The sequence below is a fragment of the Oryctolagus cuniculus genome, chromosome 6 (genome assembly GCF_051225735.1).
Source record: "Oryctolagus cuniculus isolate XC-2025 breed Fujian yellow rabbit chromosome 6, ASM5122573v1, whole genome shotgun sequence".
NCBI classification, from domain to species: domain Eukaryota; kingdom Metazoa; phylum Chordata; class Mammalia; order Lagomorpha; family Leporidae; genus Oryctolagus; species Oryctolagus cuniculus.
Genome location: NC_142872.1, coordinates 125,546,215 through 125,570,120, shown reverse-complemented (window position 1 = coordinate 125,570,120; position 23,906 = coordinate 125,546,215). Strand labels below are relative to the sequence as shown.

Genomic DNA, 23,906 nt, shown 5'->3' with positions numbered 1-23,906 from the left:
TATTTTGTATAAGTCTCTCCCTATGGTATAGCACTGTTCCATGCAAATATATTGTAAACTACAAATGTGAGCCAACTCTGTCAATTAACATCTTCAAGCAGCCACATAGGAAAAACATTTTTTAAAAAGTGGAAAATAGTTGTAATATATTTAACTCAATATGTCTATAATATTACCTTTGAAAACACTTTTGTAGTCAATATGGAGAATTTTTTTATCTTTTTTTTTTTTTTTTTTTTTGACAGGCAGATTTAGACAGTGAAAGAAAGAGAGAAACAGAGAGAAAGGTCTTCCTTTCATTGGGTCACTCCCCAAATGGCTGCCACGGCCGGTGCTGTGCCGATCCGAAGCCAGGAGCCAGGTGCTTCCTCCTGGTCTCCCATGTGGGTGTAGGGCCCAAGCACTTGGGCCATCCTCCACTGCCTTCCTGGGGCCACAGCAGAAAGCTGGACTGAAAGAGGAGCTACCGGGACGAGAACCCGGCACCCATATAGGATGCTGGCGCCACAGGCAGAGGATTAACCAAGTGAGCCATGGCGCCAGCCCCAATATAAAAAATATTAATGGGACTGGTGCAGTGGCACAGTAGGATAAGCCTCCAAATTCGGAGTAGGCATCCCATATGGTAGCTGGTTATAGTTCAGGCTGCTCTACTTCTTATCCAGCTCCCTGCTAATGGCCTGGGAAAGTAGTAGAAGATGGCCCAAGTGCTTGGGCCCCTGCACCCATAAGGAAGACCTGGAAGAAGCTCCTGCCTCCTGGCTTTGGACTGGCTCAACTCCGGCTGTTATGGTCATCTGGGGAGTGAACCAGCGGATGGAAGCCCTCTCTCTCTCTCTCTGTGGCTCTGCCTCTCAAATAAATAAATAAATGTTTTTTTAAAAGAATAATAATGAAGTATTTTACTTTGTTTTCTTATTAAGTTTGTGAAACCCGATGTGTATTTTATGGTTAAAGGACCTCTCAATTTGGATTAGCCACATTTTAGACACAGAACACCCACATGGAGGCGGTGGCTACCTACCATAGCGGAAAGTGCATCTCTAGTATATCCTTTTCCTTTAAGGAATGCCAAATGTTGAGAAACTCAATTTCTTCTTGTCAGCAGTTTCTCCCAGAAAAAGCATTATTGATAACTGGCTTTGTGATTCCAATCTATTAGTCTAGTACACATGACTGATAAATGCTTCCTGGTTTCCCCTTCCCACAATAAAATCCCCTCTGCTTATACTCTAATGAGGCAGATTCTAACAAATACTACTGAGCTAAAGGAATGCCCAGCCTCCACTCTTAAAGGCATTATCCTTTGTGGAATTTAATTCCACTGGATCCCTATGTAACAAAATCAGCTTTATGGAGATAAAACTGACACCAAATAAAATCTACCCTTTGAAAAAGTTTTTTGTATATTTCACTGTGCTCTCTTCATATCACTCAGCATGCATGTCATTGCATATCAACTGCTATCTAAGTCAACAACATTTTTTTTCTCTTCCTCCAACACCCAGTAACCACTATTCCACTGCTTTCCATCTCTACTGACTTCTCTATTCTGGATATATAACATAATTGAATTATATAATATAAGGCCTTTTGTGATGAAAATCTAAGATTGAGTCACTTTATAGCATCTATCATTCTTTAATTCCTTTCTATGACACAAGTAATATTCAATTGTATAGACATATCACTTTTTTTATCCCTCAACAAATGAATGATCTTTGAATTGTTTCCACTTTTTGGCTATCATGAACAATAGCATGCCTTTGTGTAGACGTATGTTTTTAACTCTCTTAGGTTTATGCCTAGGAGTAAATTTGCTGCATCATATGGTAATACCATGTTTAACCTTATGAGAAACTGCCAAATACTATTCTATAGTGGCCACATTATTTTACATCCCCACAGAAGTGTATGAGGCTTCTTTTGATACCATGAAATACAGATTTGGTCACCCTTTCTGTTTCTTGGCACAGAGCTCCTAAAACCATAATCTCCATAGTGTTAAGTATATGTGTTTTATTTCCTAATCACATGATTAGTGGCTGGGGGCTACCTGGTCACCATGATTGAAGAGTCAGGACTTTTAGCTTGACTACTCAATATCCAGAGAAGGGAAAGAAGCTGAAGGTTGAAATGAAAACCAATGGTCAATGATGCAATCATTAACATCTGCACAATAAAACCCCCATAAAAACTTTAATGGACAGTGTTTGGATGAGATTCTGGATTGCAGAACACATAGAATTAACTAGAGAGTGGTGCACTTGGAAAGGGCATGAAAGCTCCATTTTTTTTTTTTTTTACTCTACCTAGGACTCTCTTCCATCTGACTGTTTATCAATATCCTCGTAAAATCCTTTAAAACATGGATGAAGGTAATTATTTCCCCAAACTCTGTGAGCCGCTCTAGCAAATTAATAGAACCCAAGATCAGAGGCATGGGTCATAACCTGTAGCTTACAACTGCAATTTGGGGCCAGCATTGTGGCATAGTGGGTAAAGCTGCCACCTGCAATATAGGTATCACATAGAGGCACTGGTTCATGTTCCCATTGTTCCACTTCTGATCCAGTTCTCTGCTAATGTGCCTGGGAAAGCAGTGGAAGATGAGACATGTACTTAGGTCCCTGCACCCATGTGGGAGACCCAGAAGAAATTCCTGGCCCCTGACTTTGGTCTGGCCCAGCGCTGGACTTGAACCAGCACCCGCAGGGGAAGCCAGAACCGCAGGCTATACTTAATTCACTGCGCCACAGTGCTGGTCCTAGAATGCTAGGTCTTATGTTAAAGCTTCTCACCCATTTTGAGTTAATTTTTGTATGTGATGTGAAATAGGCGTCTAACATTATGTAAATATCCAGTTGTCTAAGTGCTATTTATTTAAAAGATTCTGAGTTATCCTGACAACTTTATCAAAACCACTGACAGTGACATACTGTGTTGATTACTGTGGCTTTCCCGTAAGTTTGAAAATCAGAAGTATGGGCTCTCCAATTTGTTCCTTTTTTTCAGGACTGTTTGGTGACTATGGATCCCTTGATCCCCAATTTCCTTATGAATCTGAAGGTCAGTTGATCAGTTCCTGCAAAGGAAGCTGAAATTTTGATGGTAATTGTGCTGAATCTGTAGATCAATTTTTTAGAGTAATGCCACCTAACAATCCAAGTCTTCTGATCTATAAAGATGGGATGTATTTTCACGTATTGAGGTTTTTTTCAAAATTTCTTTCAAAAATGTTTTATGGTCTTCAGAGTGTTAGTTTTGTACTTCTTTTTGATAAATTTATTTATGAATTTTTCTTGGTAAGACTTATTTGAAAAGCAGAGTGACGCAGAGAGAGAGACACACACACACACACACAGAGATCTTTCATCTGCTGGTTCACTCCCCAACTGCCTGCTACAGCTGGGGCGGGGCCAGGCTGAAGCCAGGATCCATGAACTCCATCTGGGTCTCCTACACGTGTAGCAGGAATGCAAGCATGTGGACCATCATCTGCAACCTCGCCAGCACATAAGTAGAAACTTGGACATGCAGGGTAGCCAGTACTCAGGCCACATTCTGAGATGGGATGTGGGTGTCACAAGAGGCAGCTTAACCAAATGCACCAACATGTTTGCCCTATTTATTTTTTTGATGCTACTATAAATGGAATTATCGTCTTGATTTCATTTTTAGACTATCTGGTCATTTTTAGTGCAAATTTTTTTATCCTAATCTTGCAATTTAAAATAGTTGAACTTGTTTGCCAATAGTTTTTCAGTGGATTCTTTAGGATTTTCTTTATGTAAGATTTTGTGATTTTTCAAAATGACATAGCTTTATTTCTCCCTTACAATCTAGCTCACTTTCATTTTATTTTCTTACCTAATTTCCCTAGATAGAACCTTAGCATAATGCTATTTTTAAATGAATGGGCATCTGTGTATTGTTCCTGATCTAATGGGGAAAGCATCCAGTCTTTCAGCATTAACTGTGGCTGCATGGTAAATGCCATTTAGCAGGTGGAGAAAGTTAGAAAACCAAGACAGAAAGAAGAAACACAAAGAGCAGATTAAAAGAAAGAGAAAGTAAAAACATATGGAAAGAGAGCAGGGGAGTGAAATGACTGTATTATATAAACAGGGAGAGGGGATAACTGTTGGAAATATGAGTTTAAAAAGGAACTCAGAAAAGAATTCACAAAAAATAGCTTCTAACATATTCCACCATTAGTTAAATACATGATTGAAGGTTACTTAAATGTGTTAACATTCAAGAATTCTATGTGCATTCGTTTGTGGATTAGAAAAAGAAAATAGGGATACAGAGTATGGAAACAAAGTACCTATTTTATATGAGGCATGACAGGAGGCACTGATGATCTAAGGAGATACTCTTAAGTTTTTTATACTTGATTTACTTTTTGGCATTATATTTCTATACTCTATGAAAGAAGTCAAATAATTAAAACAGGGAAATCAGGAAGGAAATAAGAAGGCAAAAAAGAAATATAGAAAGAGAAAAGCTACATAATAAAGGTAAATAGAGAGGAAAGGAACACTAGGTATGAACAGGACAGTAAATAAGGAGACAGAGAAAAGATAGTTCCAGAAAGTCAAAGGGAAGGAAGCAATGACAGTAGAAATATGACAGCAGCACTTTTACAAATGTCTGTGGAGGTCCAATGCTTTATTTGTATTAACATACAAAACACTCTCTCACAGTCCTTCTTCCTTTATCTCTTCATTAAAATGAAATTCCCTCATTTTGAGCAATGTATTATGTAACCATTTCCACATGATATTCTGAAAAAAAAAATGTGAGCTTGTGAAGGTATTAAAGATAAGGCATTTGATGTCCACAAACATATAATCTGGAGAATGAGACAATCAACAGGAGACAAATGCTAGGAGACAAAAAGTAAAAAGGCTGAAGCAGGATTTCTAGTTTGTTCTTTAAAATTTTAGACTATTGTGAAATATACATTCAAATATACCCACCTTTAAGTTTGGAAAATTTGGCCCTCTCTACCTTTCTTTCAGGAATTCACAGGGCTCCTAGTCTTTTAAGAGCTCTGAGAAGCCAAGCTGTTACAAAGTGTTTTCAACTTTGGATAACCAAAAGTTTGCCAAACTTGTTTGAGCAACTATTAATATTGCATGAAACCTGTATTTTATGGAACACATAGTGGGAAACATTGTGAAATGGACCACAAAATGAGGGAAATTACCTTTCACCAGAGAATTAAGAATAAAGTTCACAGAAATGGAAAAAGTATAACACAAACTGCCACACAGCCTAGTCTTTAAACTCCTTAGCTCCCTCACTCCACAAAAGGTTTTAGAACTCCAGAATGACTAAATGGTAGTAGTTGAAAAGTTAAATTATCATAGAACTAGCTAAAAAGGTTCAGGCTTGCCTTACATTCTTTTCATTATGATTTTTTACATTGAGATATAAATCGCATACTATATTTCAGAACATTTCATTACCCCAATATGAACCTCATCTTCATTAACATTACTTGCCCTTTTCTCCTCCCCCTAGGCCCTAGCAACCACTGATAGACTTTGTTTCCACAGATTTATCTGCTTTGGATATTGCACATAAATGGAATAATACAGTAAGAAGCCTTCTGCATCTGGTCCATTGAGAATTTATGGTTATCATCATCACAGGAATAACAAAAATCGACTCAGGATGCAAGGCCCTTTGCTCTTGTGTGTACATTTTTATTCTAATTGAGCCACTCCCACACTGATTATTTCATTGTAATGTGGTTTCCTCCTCATGCTATTCTTCCTCTGATGTTGATGATACAGCATTTCAAGGAGACCTTAAAGTGTTTCTGATGAACTCCTATGGGAAGACCTTTGGTTAGTTCATTTATTTAGAAATGACTATGGAATATGAGCTTTCAAGATAAAACAATTCGGTTGAGTATGCTGTCTAGCACCCAGATTTTTATGATGTTTGATATTCTAACGTGTATTGCTACCCTGGGGATAGGAGGGTTCGCCAAGCTATTATACATGTTTGCAGTTCAAGTTCTCTTGAGCAAGGAGGTTAGATGGTCTCATCCAGAAAAGGAATAAAAGATCGACCTTAAGTAATGCTAACAGTAAAGGACTCTTTAGGAGGAAGACAAGAAGAATGAAAAGAAGCGGCTGGATGGATGGCTGGAAAATCTAAAGGAAATGCCTCAGAGAGTACATACTTCCAATCAACTAAAGATACATTTCAGGCAAGAACCAGAAAGGGAAAGAGTAGAGATAGGAAGGAGCTATTCTGATTTATTTTATTGATAATGAAAGGATTTTTAAAATAATGACAAGATTCCATCCATCCAAAGGAAACTGGGACCCTATTTGAGGACCACTCACATCTGAAGTGGAAAAAATAAGTAAACCTCAAAGAATTTCCAAATGTTGGAAAATTAAAGTATTTTTTACCCACATTCTACTCTCTACTATAATTCCTCCCTTAGGTTTTAAGGGATGCAAACGATATGAGTCATAATCTTGGCTTTATCATTGTTTGACTAGAGACAACTATACTTTTAGATTCTCACTATCTCAATCTATGAAATACTAGAGAAGTTGCATTATGTAATTCCTGAACCTCCATTAGCTTTTACAAAATGAGTTTTTATGCAAAGCAGTTAGAAAAATTTACTTGAGGGATGAATATCATTGAATATGGAAAATATTAAAAGGATGAGACCATGATATATAAATCAAGGGGGAAATGATCAACTCATGTATCAGAGACACTTGAGAAATAAAATCCTTAAATCCCTTTAAAATAAAAGATAGCTGTCACCTTCTAGGTGGTAAGTGAATTACCAATATTTTCCTGGCAAGGAATATTTACTGGTGAACAGTAGAAATTTCTTTTTTAGAAGAGGGAGACTACAACATCTGAAAAACAGACCAGCAGGAAGAATAAGACACTTGTTCATCTGTATTTCTGTGACTTTTCTCACTTGGTATTATTTGCAACTGTACTTTCATGTCTGGCAGCAGTGCCAACTTCAGTCCAAATCATGTTGTATTTTTATCATGTTGATTACATATGTTCACCAGTTTAGTTGTCCATATATGCTTTGTGTGGTTTGCAAATACTCAGTGACAAAATCCAGAGCACGGCATTTTCACAGAAAGTGTTTACTGTGAAATTTCTCCTTAGAAGTTTGCTTTTCTTTACAGCTTTGATCCATATGACATCCAGCCCTACATTTCAAATAATGGCTTATTCTTAAATTAAGAAAACGCTTCGCTTTGATACAACATGACTACAGTAGGATGTGGTAGTTCTAGAGAGGACCTCATTTTCTTATGTGATTAGAGATTTGGTCAAATTTGAAGTCTGCTAAAATTTTCCAAACTACGCTTCTTCAGTTTTATGGTGACTTGGTACTTACATTCTGTTATTCATCAACACTTCACAGAAATACTTGATTTGTCTGAATGAATTTAAAAACCCACAACTGAAGAAAATCAGAAAAACCTGGTTTTAAATATCAAAAGACCCCAAATGAAAAGTACTTCTACAGGCCACACTAACAATTTTTATTGATCACTGTACTTCTTGGCAGGATGAAATTGTTGCAAGATTGAACATAAGAAAATAAACTTACTGGTAAATATCTTTCCTGAGGACAGATCTGCCAAGGGGATTGTCAGCCTGGGGTGCCATGGCAACAGAGCCAATCTTCAAAACCATGGTGTCTTCTTTGCCTTCTTGATTCACTGTAACAAAAGAAAGAGACTTATGAATACACTGCAGATTTGCTTGTAACTTTAAGCATAAGGAGAAATCTGTGAGGGAATGGGAGAATGACACATTAAGATATGAGACCAATAAATGAGGCATGATAAGAGGAAAAAGTTAGGTTTAAAAATCAAGGTATTTAAAGTTGTTCTTAACTATTTTCTGCATATCCCATTGGGTGGTTATTTCTTAAAATACACAATTAAAATAGTGATGAAAAAATAAACTCTACCCCAACATTAAAACACATGATATTAAATACATTTAAGTTATGTAAGCCATATGCTTATCTAGATACACAATGAAAATACTTTTACAATTTTTCATTTATTTGAAAGTGCAATGGGGTAAAAATGAGGTCTTCCACTCACTGGTTCACTCCCCAAATGCCCACAATAGCCAGGCCAAAGTCAGGCACACGGAACTACATTTCAGGTCTCCCACGTGGGTAGCAGGGACTGAAGTACTTAAGTCATTCCCTGCTGACTCCCAAGGGATGCATTAGCAGGAAGCTGGATCAGAAACAGAGGCCGGTGCTGTGACACAGTGGGTAAAGCCGCTGCCTGCAGTGCCAGCGCCTACATGGGCACCAGTTCCAGGCCTTGGCTGCTTCACTTTTGATCCAGCTCCCTGCTATGGCCTAGGAAAGCAATAGAAAATGGCCCAGGTCCTGGAACCACTGCACCCACATGGGAGACCCAGAAGAAGCACCTGGTTCCTGATGGATCAGTGCAGCTCTGGCCATTGCAGCCATCTGGGGAGCGAACCAGTGGATAGAAGACCTCGCTCTCTCTGTCTTTGCCTCTCTCTAACACTGCCTTTCAAATAAATAAATAAATCTTCTAAAAAAGTAGAGGCGAGCTTCAAACCCTACTCTGATATAGGTTGTGGGCATCCCAAGTGGCAGATTAACTGCTGTGCCACAAAAGCCTCTGATTACAGAATATTAAACTACTCCACTCTTCCTCCCAAGTGATGATTTTGAATGCATTTCTTTGTCTATAAACATAATAAAGGAAGTCAATGACAAATTCTCAAAGCTATTCAAATTTATATGATTAATAATAATTAAATACAGCACACAGACTCACAAACATACAGTACTTTAAAACTCTAATGCATCAGAAAATCCAGTAGAAATACGATGACTACAATGCTGAAAATGGAAAAGACTAACTACTGATTTAACATGGGGAAACATTTCAACTTGTTATTCTCAGCACTTTTTAATTTTAGTATTTTTTCCTGTGAAATTGCTTGAGGGATACAAGTAGTAACTTCACATTCTTTAAAAGTTATATATCCGGATGAAGCCTAAAATTAAGTAATCTCTGAAAACAAAGGTTAAAAAGATCTGTATCAATTCTAAATATCTTCTTTGTACTAAATGAGACATTATTTAGTAATATGTTCGCCTCATATGAAATTCAACACTTAAAAAATAACTCATGGGCTAATTCAATGTTTTGTTTTTTTTTTTTTTTTTGTAAGGATTCTTTGGGATGGAAAGAGATTCCTGATGACTACACTCATTAAATCTTACTCTGTATCTTCCAACAGATAATTGCACTGTAGTAGCTGTTTAAACATTGTTTACAATTGTTTAAAAATTGTTAACACTATGCAATAGTCTGGATTTTGAAATAAACATATTCATACATTAAACTCGTAATTTCTCTCAAGAAATTCTCATCTGCCACAAATAGAACAGAAAAGGGCTGGCTGCAAGATCTTGAAAATATCCTGAACAAAACATGCCTACAAAGGCACACAATCCATATTTCCCAAACTGTGGTGCCCAAAGAATGCAAAAGCTAGGAGATTATTTCCAGCTGCTTCAGCAGTACACTTGGTATGGTCTGACTTAGATTAGTCCAAAAAAAGAAAGTCAGAATTAAGAAAATCCAAAAAAGTAAGTAGAAAGATATTCAGTGAGAGAAAGAAGGAACCAAAATAAGAGGATCATAAAGGGAGTGGGGGAAGGCAAAATGGCAGTGAGGCAAGACGAAGGAGAATAACAGAAGAGTGGAAAAAAAAGAGAGAAACCATCACAATAAGTACCAGCATGTGGAAACCAAAGTAAAGACAATGCTTTTAAATGTCCACAGCAAAAAAAGATCAAATAGAAAACTACTTCTCATGCAGCTGCACTATTTTCAAATGTCGAAGGATCTGGCTTGATTATAGGGCCTTATACTATGAACATTGTTTACATTTCACAGATCTTGCATTTTATGCCAAGCTTATCAAATAGTTCCATGTGGGTAAAACCTCTGATTAAGCAGCAGGCATCAATTAACTCAATAAATAGTAAGCCTGGAGAATAGACCACACCACAAAAGTGCAATTAGTATACTTGCTAACTGTTCTTTCAGGCTGCAGATACTACCCACCATATGAACGTCTGAAATGTAATAGTAACACTGCAGTAAACGAGGTACATATGGAAGAAAAATGACGTATTTGGTGTTACATACAAAGCCAGATCCAAGAACAGAATTCTGTTTCTGTTAGAGCCAAAAATGTTCTCAGTAGATTACACTGGCTATGAAGTTATAATAAAAAAAATAAGCACTTAATGCAGATCATTCATAAACTAGATTAAAACAATTAATTTTATTAAAGAAATTATTTAGCTTATCACAATATTCCACTGAGATATAAGGAAAATAATAAAATACATATTTATATAAGACTGTGCCTTGAGTCATTTCTTCAGTTACATTACAGCTAAAAAAAAACAAGCTTCCCTTTTTAGGTTTATTTCACCTGCATTTAATAGTTGAACCATATGAGGAAATGTTCCCTCTCAAAGCATTTTCAACATGAAAATGAATGCCTTCCTTCTTTGCTTTAACTGTATTTTTAAAAACTGAGTCTCATGAGAAACTACTCACTCCAGAAAACTCATATTAGATCCAAAAAACAGTCCTGTATGCTGAAATACTCATAAAAATCTTAAGCTAGAAGCTGAACACCTGTAGATTTAGACTCTTTATAATAATTGCACATAATGCAAATAATACTCAGGCTTAAATCCAGACTTTCAACATTACCTCTCTAAAAAATATTAGAATGCTAAATATATTTTTATCATTAACTATTAGATATATACATTATTTGAAAATTTTACATTAATGTAGCATGTATATAAGATTTTATCTTTTTTGTGGGGCAACATCTTATGTATATGTGTTTGTATGTGTGTGTGTGTGTGTGTGCAGATGCATGGTTGTGCATGTGTGTATGCCAAATGAAAAGGCTATACATATAGCTGAGATCATGAGCTTACATCATTAATCAAAAACTGGAATAAAGAGCAGAATTTTCAAACAATTTTTGGATAATGTAAAACTCTGTTGCTTACAACTAAGTTTTCTTTAGTCCAGCATGAGATAAATATCATCAGATTCTCAATATAAACTCAGTGGGATAAAACATCTAAAGTCTCAGGAGTATTTTAAATTGCCACTGTGTCATGTTATACTTTTATAGTCATTAAATACTGTGACAGCCCTACAGAAAGCTATCAACAAAACGTTTAATTAGCTGTTGCTATATTAGCAGTTAAAGACAGAAAGGCGGTTTAATAGATGTGTAACCATGATGCATATAAATGGAATGTTTAGCTGCATGTAGTTTATGAATCATCTCTGATATGGAGGGCTCTGTGATAGGCATAGATTACTTGGTGATATTTTTATAATAAAGTTTCTACAGGGAAATATGATGTAATGACATTTAATTATAGTATCACATGCATTAAGACAACTTACACATACATTTTCAATTTAATTAAACTGATAAAATTTTATGTGAACTTCCTCTGAAATTCTTTCTAGAATAAAGTCAATGTTATATCTTCCTAGAGTCATTTAAGTATTTAAAAAATGATTCCAATTTCTAATGGAATTTCTGCACCAATCATGACTTCCTTATTTGTTACATTATAGCACTTAACATGTATTAAAGGAAACATCCAATCTTCTATATAAAATGTGATTTAAGAATTTATCTACACTTGGGGTAGGTATTTGGCCTAGCATTTAAAATGATGCTTGTTATCTCTAAGTCTCTTATCAGAATGCCTGGATTTGAGTCGGCTCTGCTTCTGATTCCAGATTCTGCTAATGCTTACTTTGGGAGCTGCAGGTGATAGCTCGTGTAGTTTGGTCCCTGTCATCTACACTGTAGACTCCAGATTAAATTCCTTTCTCCCAGTTTCAGCAAAGCTTAGTCCTGGCTGTTATGGGCCTTTCGGGGAGTGAATCACTGTATGGAAGATCCCTGTGGGTGTGTGTGCATGCATGTTTCTCCAAAAAAAAAAAAAAAAAAAAAAACCACCACAAAGCTGATCTATACTCTTTAGACATTAAAATGCTGGTTTTATATGAATTTTACTTCAATAAAATTTTTTCTGCAACAATTTTATGGGTGAATTATGTTCATTTGAATTATGAGATTCATTGCAGAGAGAAAATGTAAAAAAAAAAACTAAATAAATACAACTTAAAAAATCTTTGCATTTTGAATGCATTTCTATATTTGTATTTTCTTTTTTTTTTTTTTTTTTTTTTTTTTTTTTTTTTTTTTTTTGACAGGCAGAGTGGACAGTGAGAGAGAGAGACAGAGAGAGAAAGGTCTTCCTTTTGCCGCTGGTTCACCCTCCAATGGCCGCCGCTGCAGCCGGCGCACCGCGCTGATCCTGGCAGGAGCCAGGAGCCAGGTGCTTTTCCTGGTCTCCCATGGGGTGCAGGGCCCAAGCACCTGGGCCATCCTCCACTGCACTCCCTGGCCATAGCAGAGAGCTGGCCTGGAAGAGGGGCAACCGGGACAGAATCCGGCGCCCCAACCGGGACTAGAACCCGGTGTGCCGGCGCCGCAAGGTGGAGGATTAGCCTATTGAGCCACGGCGCCGGCTTCTATATTTGTATTTTCAAAATGGGAACTAAGGAACTAGTACAAGTATAAACTGGCAGAGCTGTTTACAAAGCCACTTTAACATCTCCTAATATTCTAAAGGTATGTTTTAGCTTAGCAATCCTCTTGTTAGGAATTTATTCTAAAGATATATATAGCCAAATCACATAAAAATACCACTAAGAAACTGACTGTTGAAAAAACCGTTCACATAAGAAAAAGATTAAAATTATCCCAAAAGACACAAGCAAAATATGACAGATTATATTTCCTAAAGATGTCTACAACATTCTCTGTGTCATATGCATGTATTCATAGTTAACTTAAAGCATCTAAGCAATTGAATTCTGGAATTATGCGTTAAAATATCTAGCAAAGTAGAAGGAAGGAAGGAAGGAAGGAAGGAAGGAAGGAAGGAAGGAAGGAAGGAAGGAAGGAAGGAAGGAAGGAAGGAAGGAAGGAAGGAAGGAAGGAAGAAAATATAGCAGAAGTCTGGAAATACTTTTGAAATTACAATTAATTAATTGAAGATTTTCTCAGCTATAGCAGCCTTGTGGAAAATTGAAAGGCAACAATAAAACTGTGTGATATGTAGCATTGCCAACAATTACAGTAAAACAGGCTATAAACAAAAGAAAACCAAAACAAAATAAAAAATACAAACAGGAAATAATGTTTATTTTTCCCTTCCATTTCTCTAATAGCCAGATTCGTAGTTCTTCTGACATGCATGCAAATCTATCAGTGAAGTACGGAACCTCTTTCAATAAATCTTTGGCGTGCATGGCAACAATAACAACAAGCTAGAGTTAATGAATTTATGACCTCTGCCTCTTCACAGAGAAGCTCAAGTGCTGAACATACAATTGCCACTACTCACACTGAGAATGAGCATCCATTGCTCTTCTTGTCAACTAACCTGTTTCTACACACTGATTGGCACTGTTCAGAAAATACCACAAATTCTCTAATCCAACAGGACTTTTAAGCAGTTTGGCATTTTTTCAAAAACAGAATTCTAAACACAGAATTAGCATATGAATCAGAAACTTCATTCTTAGGTAAATACATTAAAAAATCTGAAAATCAGGGACTCCAACAGATACTTGCATTCCAGTATTCATAGCATCATAACTCACATAAGCCAATCGGATGGGTTAACGATATAATTGTTCAACAGATAGATGGATAAACAAAATGTGGCAATTCAATCATAAAAAGAAATTAAATCCTGACCCATGCTACAATTTGGATGAACCTTGAAAACACTATGCTAAGTAAAATAATCCAGACACAATAGGATAAATATTGTGAGATTCCACTTATATAAAACTTCTAGATGAGGCAAATTTATAGCCATAAAATAGATTATGGGGCCAGTGCTATGGTGTAGCAGGTAAAGCCACTGCCTGCAGTGCTGGCATCCTATATGGGCACTGGGTTGAGTCCCAGCTGCTTCACTTCCAATTCAGTTCTCTGCTATGACCTGGGAAAACAGTAGAAGATGGCCCAATTGCTTGGGCCCCTGCACCTGAGAGGGAGACCCAGAGAGGCTCCTGGCTCCTGGCTTTGGATCAGCCCAGCTCTGGCCATTGCGGCCATTTCGGGAGTGAACCATAGGATGGAAGACCCCACCACCCCTCGCCTCTCTGTAACTCTCCTTTTCAAATAAATAGATAAATCTTAAAAAAAAAAAAAAAGAAAATAGATTAGGGGTTACCAGTGGCAGAAGGTAGTTACTGATTAACAAATTTCCTGTTTGGGGCAATACAAAAACATTTCAGAAATAGATAGTGGGGATGGCTTTACAACTTTATGAATGCAAACAATGTTGCTGAAATATACAATTAAATGCTTAAAACAGAAATAAAATTTTATGGTATATGTATTTCACCACAATAAAAAATTAGGAAAAAAAGGTGCCCAGAACCATAATCAAGAAATTTTATAGTTACAGGCAAACTCTGGCTTAAGGTAAAACTTTTATCACTATAAATAAGACCCTTCCAGTGATGTCCACCTGAGGGCCATGATCAACACTGACACAAGCTTGTCTGTTGTGTAGATTTGTACTACAGACAGAATCAGTTACATATTTCATTCAAAGGAACTCTGCCATGAACATCAAATAGAAATCAAATAGCAATTTGCTGAGAAAAATGTTTCCTCCAATAAGAAATCCAAAGACTTTATGAAGCAATCCATATACCATAAAATGTTTTAATACAAATGAGCAAATTTTAAGAGAAATGAGCAAATATGTATATGAACAGCTATGTTGATTCAGGACGATTAACCAGTATAAACACTACTGGACACCTCAGGCAGGCTCATGGAAAAAAATCTACAAACCAATAATGCTACATATTGGAGGTCTAGTTTAAAACATAACAACTGGAGTCAGTGTTGTGGCGCAGTAGGTTAAGCCGCCATCTGCAGTGCCAGCATCCCATATGGGTGCTCGTTTGAGCCCTAGCTGCTCTACTCCTGATCCAGCTCCCTGCTATTGTGCCTGGGAAAACAGCAGAAGACAGATCAAGTGCCTTGGCACCGGCACTGATGTAGGAGACCAGAATGAAGCTCCTGGCTCCTGGCTCCAGCTTGGCCCAGTCTGGCTGAAGTGATCAACTGGGGAGTGAACCAGCAGATGGATAATCTCTCTTTCTGTCTCTCCTTCCCTCTCTAACTCCGACCTTCACATCAATTAATTAAAAAAAAAACTTAATAAATGAATAATGAAGCATACATGTGTTTTTAATTTATATTTTTGACCAATATTGATCTTTTATGGTATGAAATGAGTTTCCATGGAGGAAACCCTAAATTGAAACAGTGTGGTAGAAATATTAGAAAAAGAACTAAATTTAGGGTCAGTTAATATACAATTATTCAGAAATTGAGGTCATAAAATTTTGAGGTTCATTTGTAAATCATGAACACTTTTCAGTTACTATAAAAGATACAATGCTTTACTTCCTATTCCATCTCTATGGCCTGTCATTTTCTCAGGTTTTCTCATATTCTCTGTGTATTTTTCTCTACCTCAACCTGACCACTCACCTACACTATCACTTTTTGTCCATGCTTTAGTAAAATGTTGATCTTACCAAGTATTTGCATCAATTGAAAATAATTAGAGAATTAGAAAAAAAAATATAAAATATTTGATGGAAGAAATTTTCAGGAAATCAGAAAACCTTATTAACATATTTTAAATAAAATATAGGAATACACTCAAGATAGGAAAATAAAGGCTTCATATCACCAGATAGATATTTCTAGACAATAATACTGTTGGGGCCAGTGTTGTGCTTAGCAGGTAAAGCCACCACCTGAGATGTCAGCACCCCATATGAGTACCAGTTCATGTCCCAGCTGCTCTACTTCTGATCCAGCTCCCTGCTGATGTGCATGGGAAAACAGCAGAAGATGGTTCAGGTGGTTTGGCCCCATGCATATTTATAATTTTTATAAAATAGCACAAAACTTCTTTATTCTTTTTATCTAGATACAAAATTTCTTATTTCTTATCTAGATACAAACTTTCTGTGATTTTAATTGAAAATACAGATATTGCAATACTGCAATATGATGTCTTTTTTTTTTTTTTTTTTTGACATGCAGAGCGGACAGCGAGAGAGAGAGAGAGAGAGAGAGAGAGAGAGAGAGAAAGTTCTTCCTTTTCCATTAGTTCACCCCCCAGTGGCCGCTGCGGCCTGTGCACCACGCCTATCCGAAGCCAGGAGCTAGGTGCTTCTCCTGGTCTCCCATGCGGGTGCAGGGCCCAAGGACTTGGGCCATCCTCCACTGCATTCCCGGGCCACAGCAGAGAGCTGGACTGGAAGAGGAGCAACCGGGACAGAATCCGGCGCCCCAACCGGGACTAGAACCTGGTGTGCCGGCGCCACAGGCGGAGGATTAGCCTATTGAGCTGCGGCGCCAGCCCTATGATGTCATTTTTAAAATATAATGGAATAACCTAGATTCTTACCAAAATACTGGTAAATTTTCTGTAATAAAGACTAATCACGTCTGCTTCTATGGTGTTTCCCTCCCATTCTCCGTTGTAAAATAAAAAATAGTTAGATAATCTCAGCAATGTTTATGTTCATGTATCTTCCTTCATGATTATGAGAAAATGCTATTAAAACTCTCCAATTGTGACCTTTCTTGTATACAAAGCTTTTTTTCAAAAATATGTAAATTTGATATATTATCTAAAACTCATTAAATTTTGATAAAATAAAGATGACAATAACTAAAAAAACACAACAGCCATTGCTTCTGCAATGAATATGCAGTTTCTTTTTGGTTATAGTTTTGTTTTTTTTTTTCTCTAAAGACTTATTTTTTTATTTGAAAGGCAGAGTTATAGAGTAGAGGACAGACAGAGAGATCTTCCATCTATATGGGAGCCAGGAACCTAGAACTCTATCTGCATCTTCTATATTGCTGGCAAGGGCTCAAGCACTTGAGCCATCTTTTGTTGCTTTCCCACGTGCATTAGTTGGGAACTATATAAGAAATGATGCACACTGCAGGTGGCAAATTAACCTGCTGAACCACAACACTGGCTTTGGGTTTTCTCTTAAATCACTTGCAACTGTTAGGTAGACTAACTATTGTGGGGGCCAGGTGCTGTGGCCCGTGCATCCCATGTGGGTGCCGGTTCCATCCCAGCTACTCCTCTTCCAATCCATCTCTCTACTTATGGCATGGGAAAGTAACAGAAGATGGCCCAAGTTTTAGGGGCCCATGCACCCACATGGCAGACTGGGAAGAACCTCCTGGCTTTGTACCGTCTCAGCTCTGGCCATTACAGTCATTCGGGGAGTGAACCAGCGGATGGAAAACCTTTATCTCTGTTTCTCCCTCTCTCTGTAACTCTACCTCTCAAATAAATAAACTCTTAAAAAAACAAAATAGGTCTATTGTTTACTCTTAGTGTATTTCTACAGATGAGAGTTACTGTATAGTACTATTAGAATATAGCATATTCAGGGGATAGTAACTGCACAACTCAAAGGAACCCATTTTAAGACAATCCTTACAAAAATTAGACATAAAAAGTAGGATGTTTGTATTAAGAATTGGTATTGCATATACTCAGCACTAGAGGATAAGTCATTGAGGAGCCACAAAGCTCCACATATCTTTTTGCTTTAATTACAGAATGAAATTTTTAAAATTACAGAAATGAAAACCAATATTTTTAATAAATCTTAATTACTGGTGATGTTAAACAGACTATCTTCTGTAACTTCATATGACTATGGTAGACAGATGAAGAGACAGAACTGGAAGGGAATGGAAGTAGGGAGCCAAGGTGTTTTTCCATTGTTATTTATCATCAGGACCTTTAATTCTTCCTTTTTTGCACACTAATTCAGAGGAAAAAAGAAAAAAAAGACTTCTGCTGTATTTATGTGGCACAGATTATTACATGTCCCTCAAATATCCATTCTCTCTTTTTTCTCAAGTTCACAGTGCCCTAATTATTATCAGAGTATACACTATGATTTACAGGAACTTAAACCCCAAAATGATGGATTGTAGAAACTGAGCCTTTAGGAAGTGATTAGACCATGAGGGCTCCATGCACATGGATGGGATTGTTGTTGTAAATGGGCCTGAGGGAGCAAGTTTGCTCTTTTTTCCCTCTGCCTTCTGTCATGTGAGGACACAGCAATAAGCCACCATGTTGGAAACAAGACAGTAGGCCTCACCAGACAACAAATCTTCTAGAGACTTGATCTGGGGCTGTGAAACCTCCAGAACCGTGATAAACAGATTTTTATTTTTTATAAATGGTCCAATTTAAGCTTTTTTGGTATAGTACCAGTAATGGACTAAGCATTGCACAATCTAGATAAAAGACTGTATCCTACTTTCTGTAGTTGGGTACAATTGTGTAAAGTTTTGACCAAAGAGCTACAAGTGGTAGTAAAATGTGGAAATTCTACTTCAAAAGAAATGATATAGCCTTGTCATGATAATAATGCCATTTATTGAGAGTTTACTGTGGGAATGGCACTATGCACACATTCTCACACTTTCATCACTTGAAAATAAAATATTAATGTAGCCTACCATCAAGTATGATACTGTTATCACTTTTTTTTTTTAAGATTTTATGTATTTGAGAGGCAGAGTTAGAGGGGGAGAGAGAGAGATGGAAAGAAGGTCTTCCATCTGATGGTTCACACCCCAAATGGCCACAACTACCAGAGCTAGGCCAATCTGAAGCCAGGGGCCAGGAGCTTCTTCTGGGTCTCCCATGTGGGTGCAGAGGCCCAAGCACTTGGGCCATCTTCCAATATTTTCCCAGGTAATAAGCAGAGAGCTGGATTGGAAGAGGAGGAGCCAGGACATGAACAGGTGCACATATGGGATGCCAGTGCTGTAGGCAGAGGCTTAACCTACCACACCATAGCGCCAACCCTTATCACTATTTTTTTTAGACTTAAGGATCTTAGATTAACTCTTTCAAGTTTTATAAGTTCATAACTGGGATTTGACCTCAGGTCTGCGTAATTTCAAAGTCCATTTATTAGGCACTAAACTATAATGTCTCTGAAAGCCATTAAAGTTCTCCATTCTTTTATAACTTGGTGAGAAATAAAAATTTCAAAATCATTCTTGTGGGTAGAGGTAGTGAGATTATCAACATAATGCAGTTAAAGACATAGAATAATTTTAGAAGGCACTGAGAGGCCTAGAGAAAGTCAAAGGAACCTTGATGTATTATATTGTTTTCCCCATTCTCAATCATTAGGCAGGGTTTTAAATCATAGAACTTTTATATATTTTATCAATATGAGTAGTCTATTTTTAAACAAAACTTTATTTATCTTAGATATAAATGACCTAATTTGTCTAATGAAACAAATAACAGGCAATATAAGCTTTAATAGCAAAAGCTCTGAAGAAAAAAGATCTCGTATTTCTTACTCTACAAAATAAGTCAGACACTTACCCAGTATTCTGTTATATCTCCTAAAGATTTAGCTGGAGAATGACTATATTTACTCTTTGAAAAATATACTAAACTGCAAAGTTCAAGCAGTTTCCAGTATTTTTTTAAAAACCCAGAAAACTCAGCACTCTAGAAGAAAATTACTTATAATAAGGACAAAAAAAAATCAGGAGACAATACCTTCAACAGCTGGCTGCATTTCTTCTGTTTTTGGAACAAAAACTCTGATCACACTTGTGTTGATATAAATCAATGGTAAACTGCGAGAAGTCAGTGTATGGGTCCTCATGGGAAGACCAGGAGACTTTCTTTTCTCCTTTTGGGTTCTTGGTAGTTTTGCTTGAAATATACTTGCAATGGCATTAAGTAAAGGAAAACAGAGGACAATATCAAAGGCTTGTGCTGAAAGAAGAATTTCATGAAGAAAATGAGGGGAACCATCTGTTAAACCTTCAGATAATTTATGAAAGCATCTTCGTTCGTTTCTCGATGTTAACTTGTGGCGGACATTTTTCGTTACAGCTTTTGTATATGTCAGAGAGAGAAATCCATGCTGCTGATGAGAACCATCTAGAAGTTTTGTAGTTGTCTGTTCCAGGAAAAGGAAATCACAATATACATCTCATTAAACAATAAATGAAAGAAAAGCTGTTAGAAAAAACAAAATACCCTTAGCATGTTGGACTTTTACTCATTCCATACCTCTTAATAAAACACATGACTGATAATTTTGCAGCTTTGGAAAAGTGTCTAAGACTTTAAGAATGACCAAATGAAAGCAGAGAATCCTGAGTTTTGGAACATAACTAATCTCTTCAAGAGAGGTAGTTAATTTCTTTATGTCTGCATCTATGATTTTTACGTTTTTAATAACATTAAGGATTTGGAGGTTGTCTCCTGAATCTATTTTGTCATTTCTGGATGATTTTTCATCAATAGTACCAATATACCATAATAATATGAATTACAAAACGGTAATTATTTAGAAACTTGTAGAAATGAGATTTATCTTTACAGGACATAAAATTTATTAAGAGTTTTCTTTAATAATTTGGCTAATTCACACAAAGACCAAGCCCATAAAAATAGCCTTTTTGATTTCATACTTCAATAAAAGAACAAATCACTATAGTTTACTGAAAATGATAATGTGACACAAAAATAAAACATTTCTTTCAGAATCTGACTAGGCTCAGTATTTATAAAACCTAACAACTCTCTTAAAAACTCATATTCTTTGGATATATTACCATACTAGTACACATACATTTAACTGATACTAAACTATATTTCATAAAACCTTAATATTTCTGTTAAAACTAGCTCAATTAACTCTATTCAAATTGTATGCTATAAACAAATCACAGTAAAACAGTATACTTTTTAAAAGTAGAGTAAGATAGACACTTTTGTGTTCCTCAACATATGAGGCTATCTCTTGAAAAACATTTTGCAGTACCAATTAAGATACATAAAATCCTATGTTGCAAATTACTAAACATAAAACTAGAACACAATTGGTATATGCCCAATTCCCAATGCTTGTTTCAACACCTGAAAAAGCTTTTAAATTATTAGAGTCCAAAAGTGATGATATTAAGAGAGGAGCCTAAACTGGAGAAGAAAAGATTGAAATATATTCCCATTAACAGGAAAAAAGTGAGACGTAGCAAAGCAGTAATGTATCTGAGCCTATGTTATCCCATAACTCCTAAACCTCTTTTGCTTCCTCTCATGTGGTTGCAACAAGAGCAACATAAAGCAAGAAATACTCCAATCTTACTACCCTGTTGCTGGACAGCAGGCAAGAATGAATGAAGATGGATTGCTTTGGAAGAGATCACAGCAATGTTGTCTGTTCTTGGGGTCAAAAGTGGACTTTGGGAAGAAGGTGGCACTGACCACTGATATAAATAGGCCAATTCATAATATATGTTTATTAGTAACAACATCTGAATCCTGGAAAAGTATTTCAAAGTATGAATGTTTTGATTTTGAAAAACATTTTTAAGCATACTGAACATAAATACTCTTGACAAGCAGATAACATAAAAGGGAGAGTTTTTATTTTTCAGATTGCCACATCACTAACTTTTTTAAATAAGGGAAAAAAATGAATACCTGCTGGAGTTGAAGTAATATACATATTACTTTAAATATAGTACCAATCAATACTTTACATTATTTAAAGTGAAAAGTTAGCAAACACTAACAATTATATAAATTTCAATGCAGGTATTTAACTTTAAAAAGTCAGATAAAAAAATCAAGAAATTTTTAAAGGACATTAATAATAAATTTTGGTTGTTAATGGATACATGTTAAAATTATTAGCAATGTTCCTAATAGATACTAATACACAAACTGAGGAAAAAAAATCTAAACCAAAAGGTCACATTTTAGAGACTATTTTCCTCAGTAATAAGGACAGAATATGCTAGAAAAAGCTCAAAATCAAATCAGAAACAACATGTGCTTCACAAAGAAATGATTAAATATTAAATGCATGAACAAAATTATATGAAGTGTTTTTATAATCATAGGATACATGTCTTAAATCTCTTCTGAGCTACCAAAAAGAAAATAGTTCAGATATGCTGAGAAAATACCTAGCAATTTTTGTAGTGATTTAATTAATACTTAAATAACAACTACCATCTGTGATAATTTGCTCTTAATATTTAGAAGTATATTTTTACTCGTTTTAAGACTATCACTTAGAATAACTGGCTTAAGGAAAAAATTGAGGTATGTTTTATCATTAGAAAATGCAGATTTTTTTTTTTTTTTTACAGGCAGAGTGGACAGTGAGAGACAGAGACAGAGAAAGAGAGAAAGGTCTTCCTTTGCCGTTGGTTCACCCTCCAATGGCCGGCGCACCATGCTGATCCAAAGGCAGGAGCCAGGTGCTTCTCCTGGTCTCCCATGGGGTGCAGGGCCCAAGCACTTGGGCCATCCTCCACTGCACTCCCTGGCCATAGCAGAGAGCTGGCCTGGAAGAGGGGCAACTGGGACAGAATCCGGCGCCCCGACCGGGACTAGAACTCGGTGTGCCGGCGCCGCTAGGCGCAGGATTAGCCTATTGAGCCATGGCGCAGGCCTGAAAATGCAGATTTTTAATCTTCTGAAATTCACTAGTGTTTATCTACTATCCATTTAATGACAAAAGTTCAGATTTGTCCAGATTTTACAAGGCACCAAATAAAATTCTTTGAATTAGCTGTTAAAAGATAATAGCATAAAAGAGGGGAAAAAAGCAATTTCAGTAAGAATCATAAAAGGAATAACAAAAGCAGTAATGGAAACTCTGGATTATCCAATACGTGCATTACTTTTAAAAACCATCACACTTAACATCCTACTTTGATTTCTCTCATTTGATGGTAAAATTTGTTTGCACTCACAAACCCAGAGTGACAACAGCATGTGCAAGTGTCTCAGAAACAGTTCAGAGTAAAAAGCTAGTGTACGATTTAAAACTACATTCAAGTTAATTTATGAAGTGAATGACACAGAGGAAAATTAAAATCAGGAGTTGACTCAAAGGATAGCTCAGTTCCTCCTCTGGGTTCCTCCTATTGGGAGTTCTGTAGCATAAGTTAAAGATGATTTCTTACAGAAGGAAAGAAGCCAGGGCAATTACTGAAAGGGTCCTGCTTGCTGACGGGTCGAACCAACAAGGTGCGTCTGTTCAGCTTGTCGGTGCAGGAGAGGAAGACACCTCCACACTGCCCCAGAGACCAACACTCTTCCCCAAGGCTTGAGGTGATGGACAGGAGCAAAGAAGGTGAAAAGACAAAAAGCAATAAAAGCCATAAGCAAAAAAAATTTGGACAGTTTTAAATCTGCTCAAATTTGCATAGATTTAGGTTTGAGCCATTCTAGGTATGGCCTCTGTCTAGACCATCTTCTGCAAAAGCATTGTTAATGGAAGTAAACAAAAAAAATCACTTTTTTTGGTATAAAACTACTACTTTTTAGTTTATGGTAAAGGACAATCCAGCACGAACACACTTGTAATGTAAGAAAAACTTCTAAAAAGTCAACATCATAATTCATAAAAGGCAAACTGTATTTATAAAAGTAATCCTACCTTTCCCTTTTTGATAAATTTATGTAATTGCTCTAACAGAGAGATGGTTACAATACATGAGCAGCTCAAAAGAATAAGAAGCTTTCAATTTATAAAATTAAATTTTGGAGAAATAGGCCATAAAGAATTTACTCTCAGCTCTAATTCTTGTAACCATTA

The 23,906-nt window shown here is 36.5% G+C and overlaps 1 protein-coding gene across 21 annotated transcripts in view; it reads right to left on the bottom strand.

The window, feature by feature from the left end:
• VPS13B (vacuolar protein sorting 13 homolog B) overlaps window positions 1–23,906 on the bottom strand; it is a 779,033-nt gene that overhangs the window by 340,095 nt on the left and 415,032 nt on the right. For 17 of the 21 annotated variants that reach the window (XM_089336373.1, XM_089336374.1, XM_051844653.3 and 14 more), the window contains 3 exons: window positions 23,272–23,413; window positions 19,835–20,243; window positions 7,625–7,736 (listed from right to left, as the gene is read on the bottom strand). In XM_089336373.1, the coding sequence (XP_089192499.1) occupies window positions 7,625–7,736; window positions 19,835–20,243; window positions 23,272–23,413 (663 nt within the window). The remainder of the gene's footprint in view (window positions 1–7,624; window positions 7,737–19,834; window positions 20,244–23,271; window positions 23,414–23,906) is intronic. The other 4 variants (XM_051844658.3, XM_089336375.1, XM_089336382.1 and 1 more) reach the window with 1 other exon arrangement.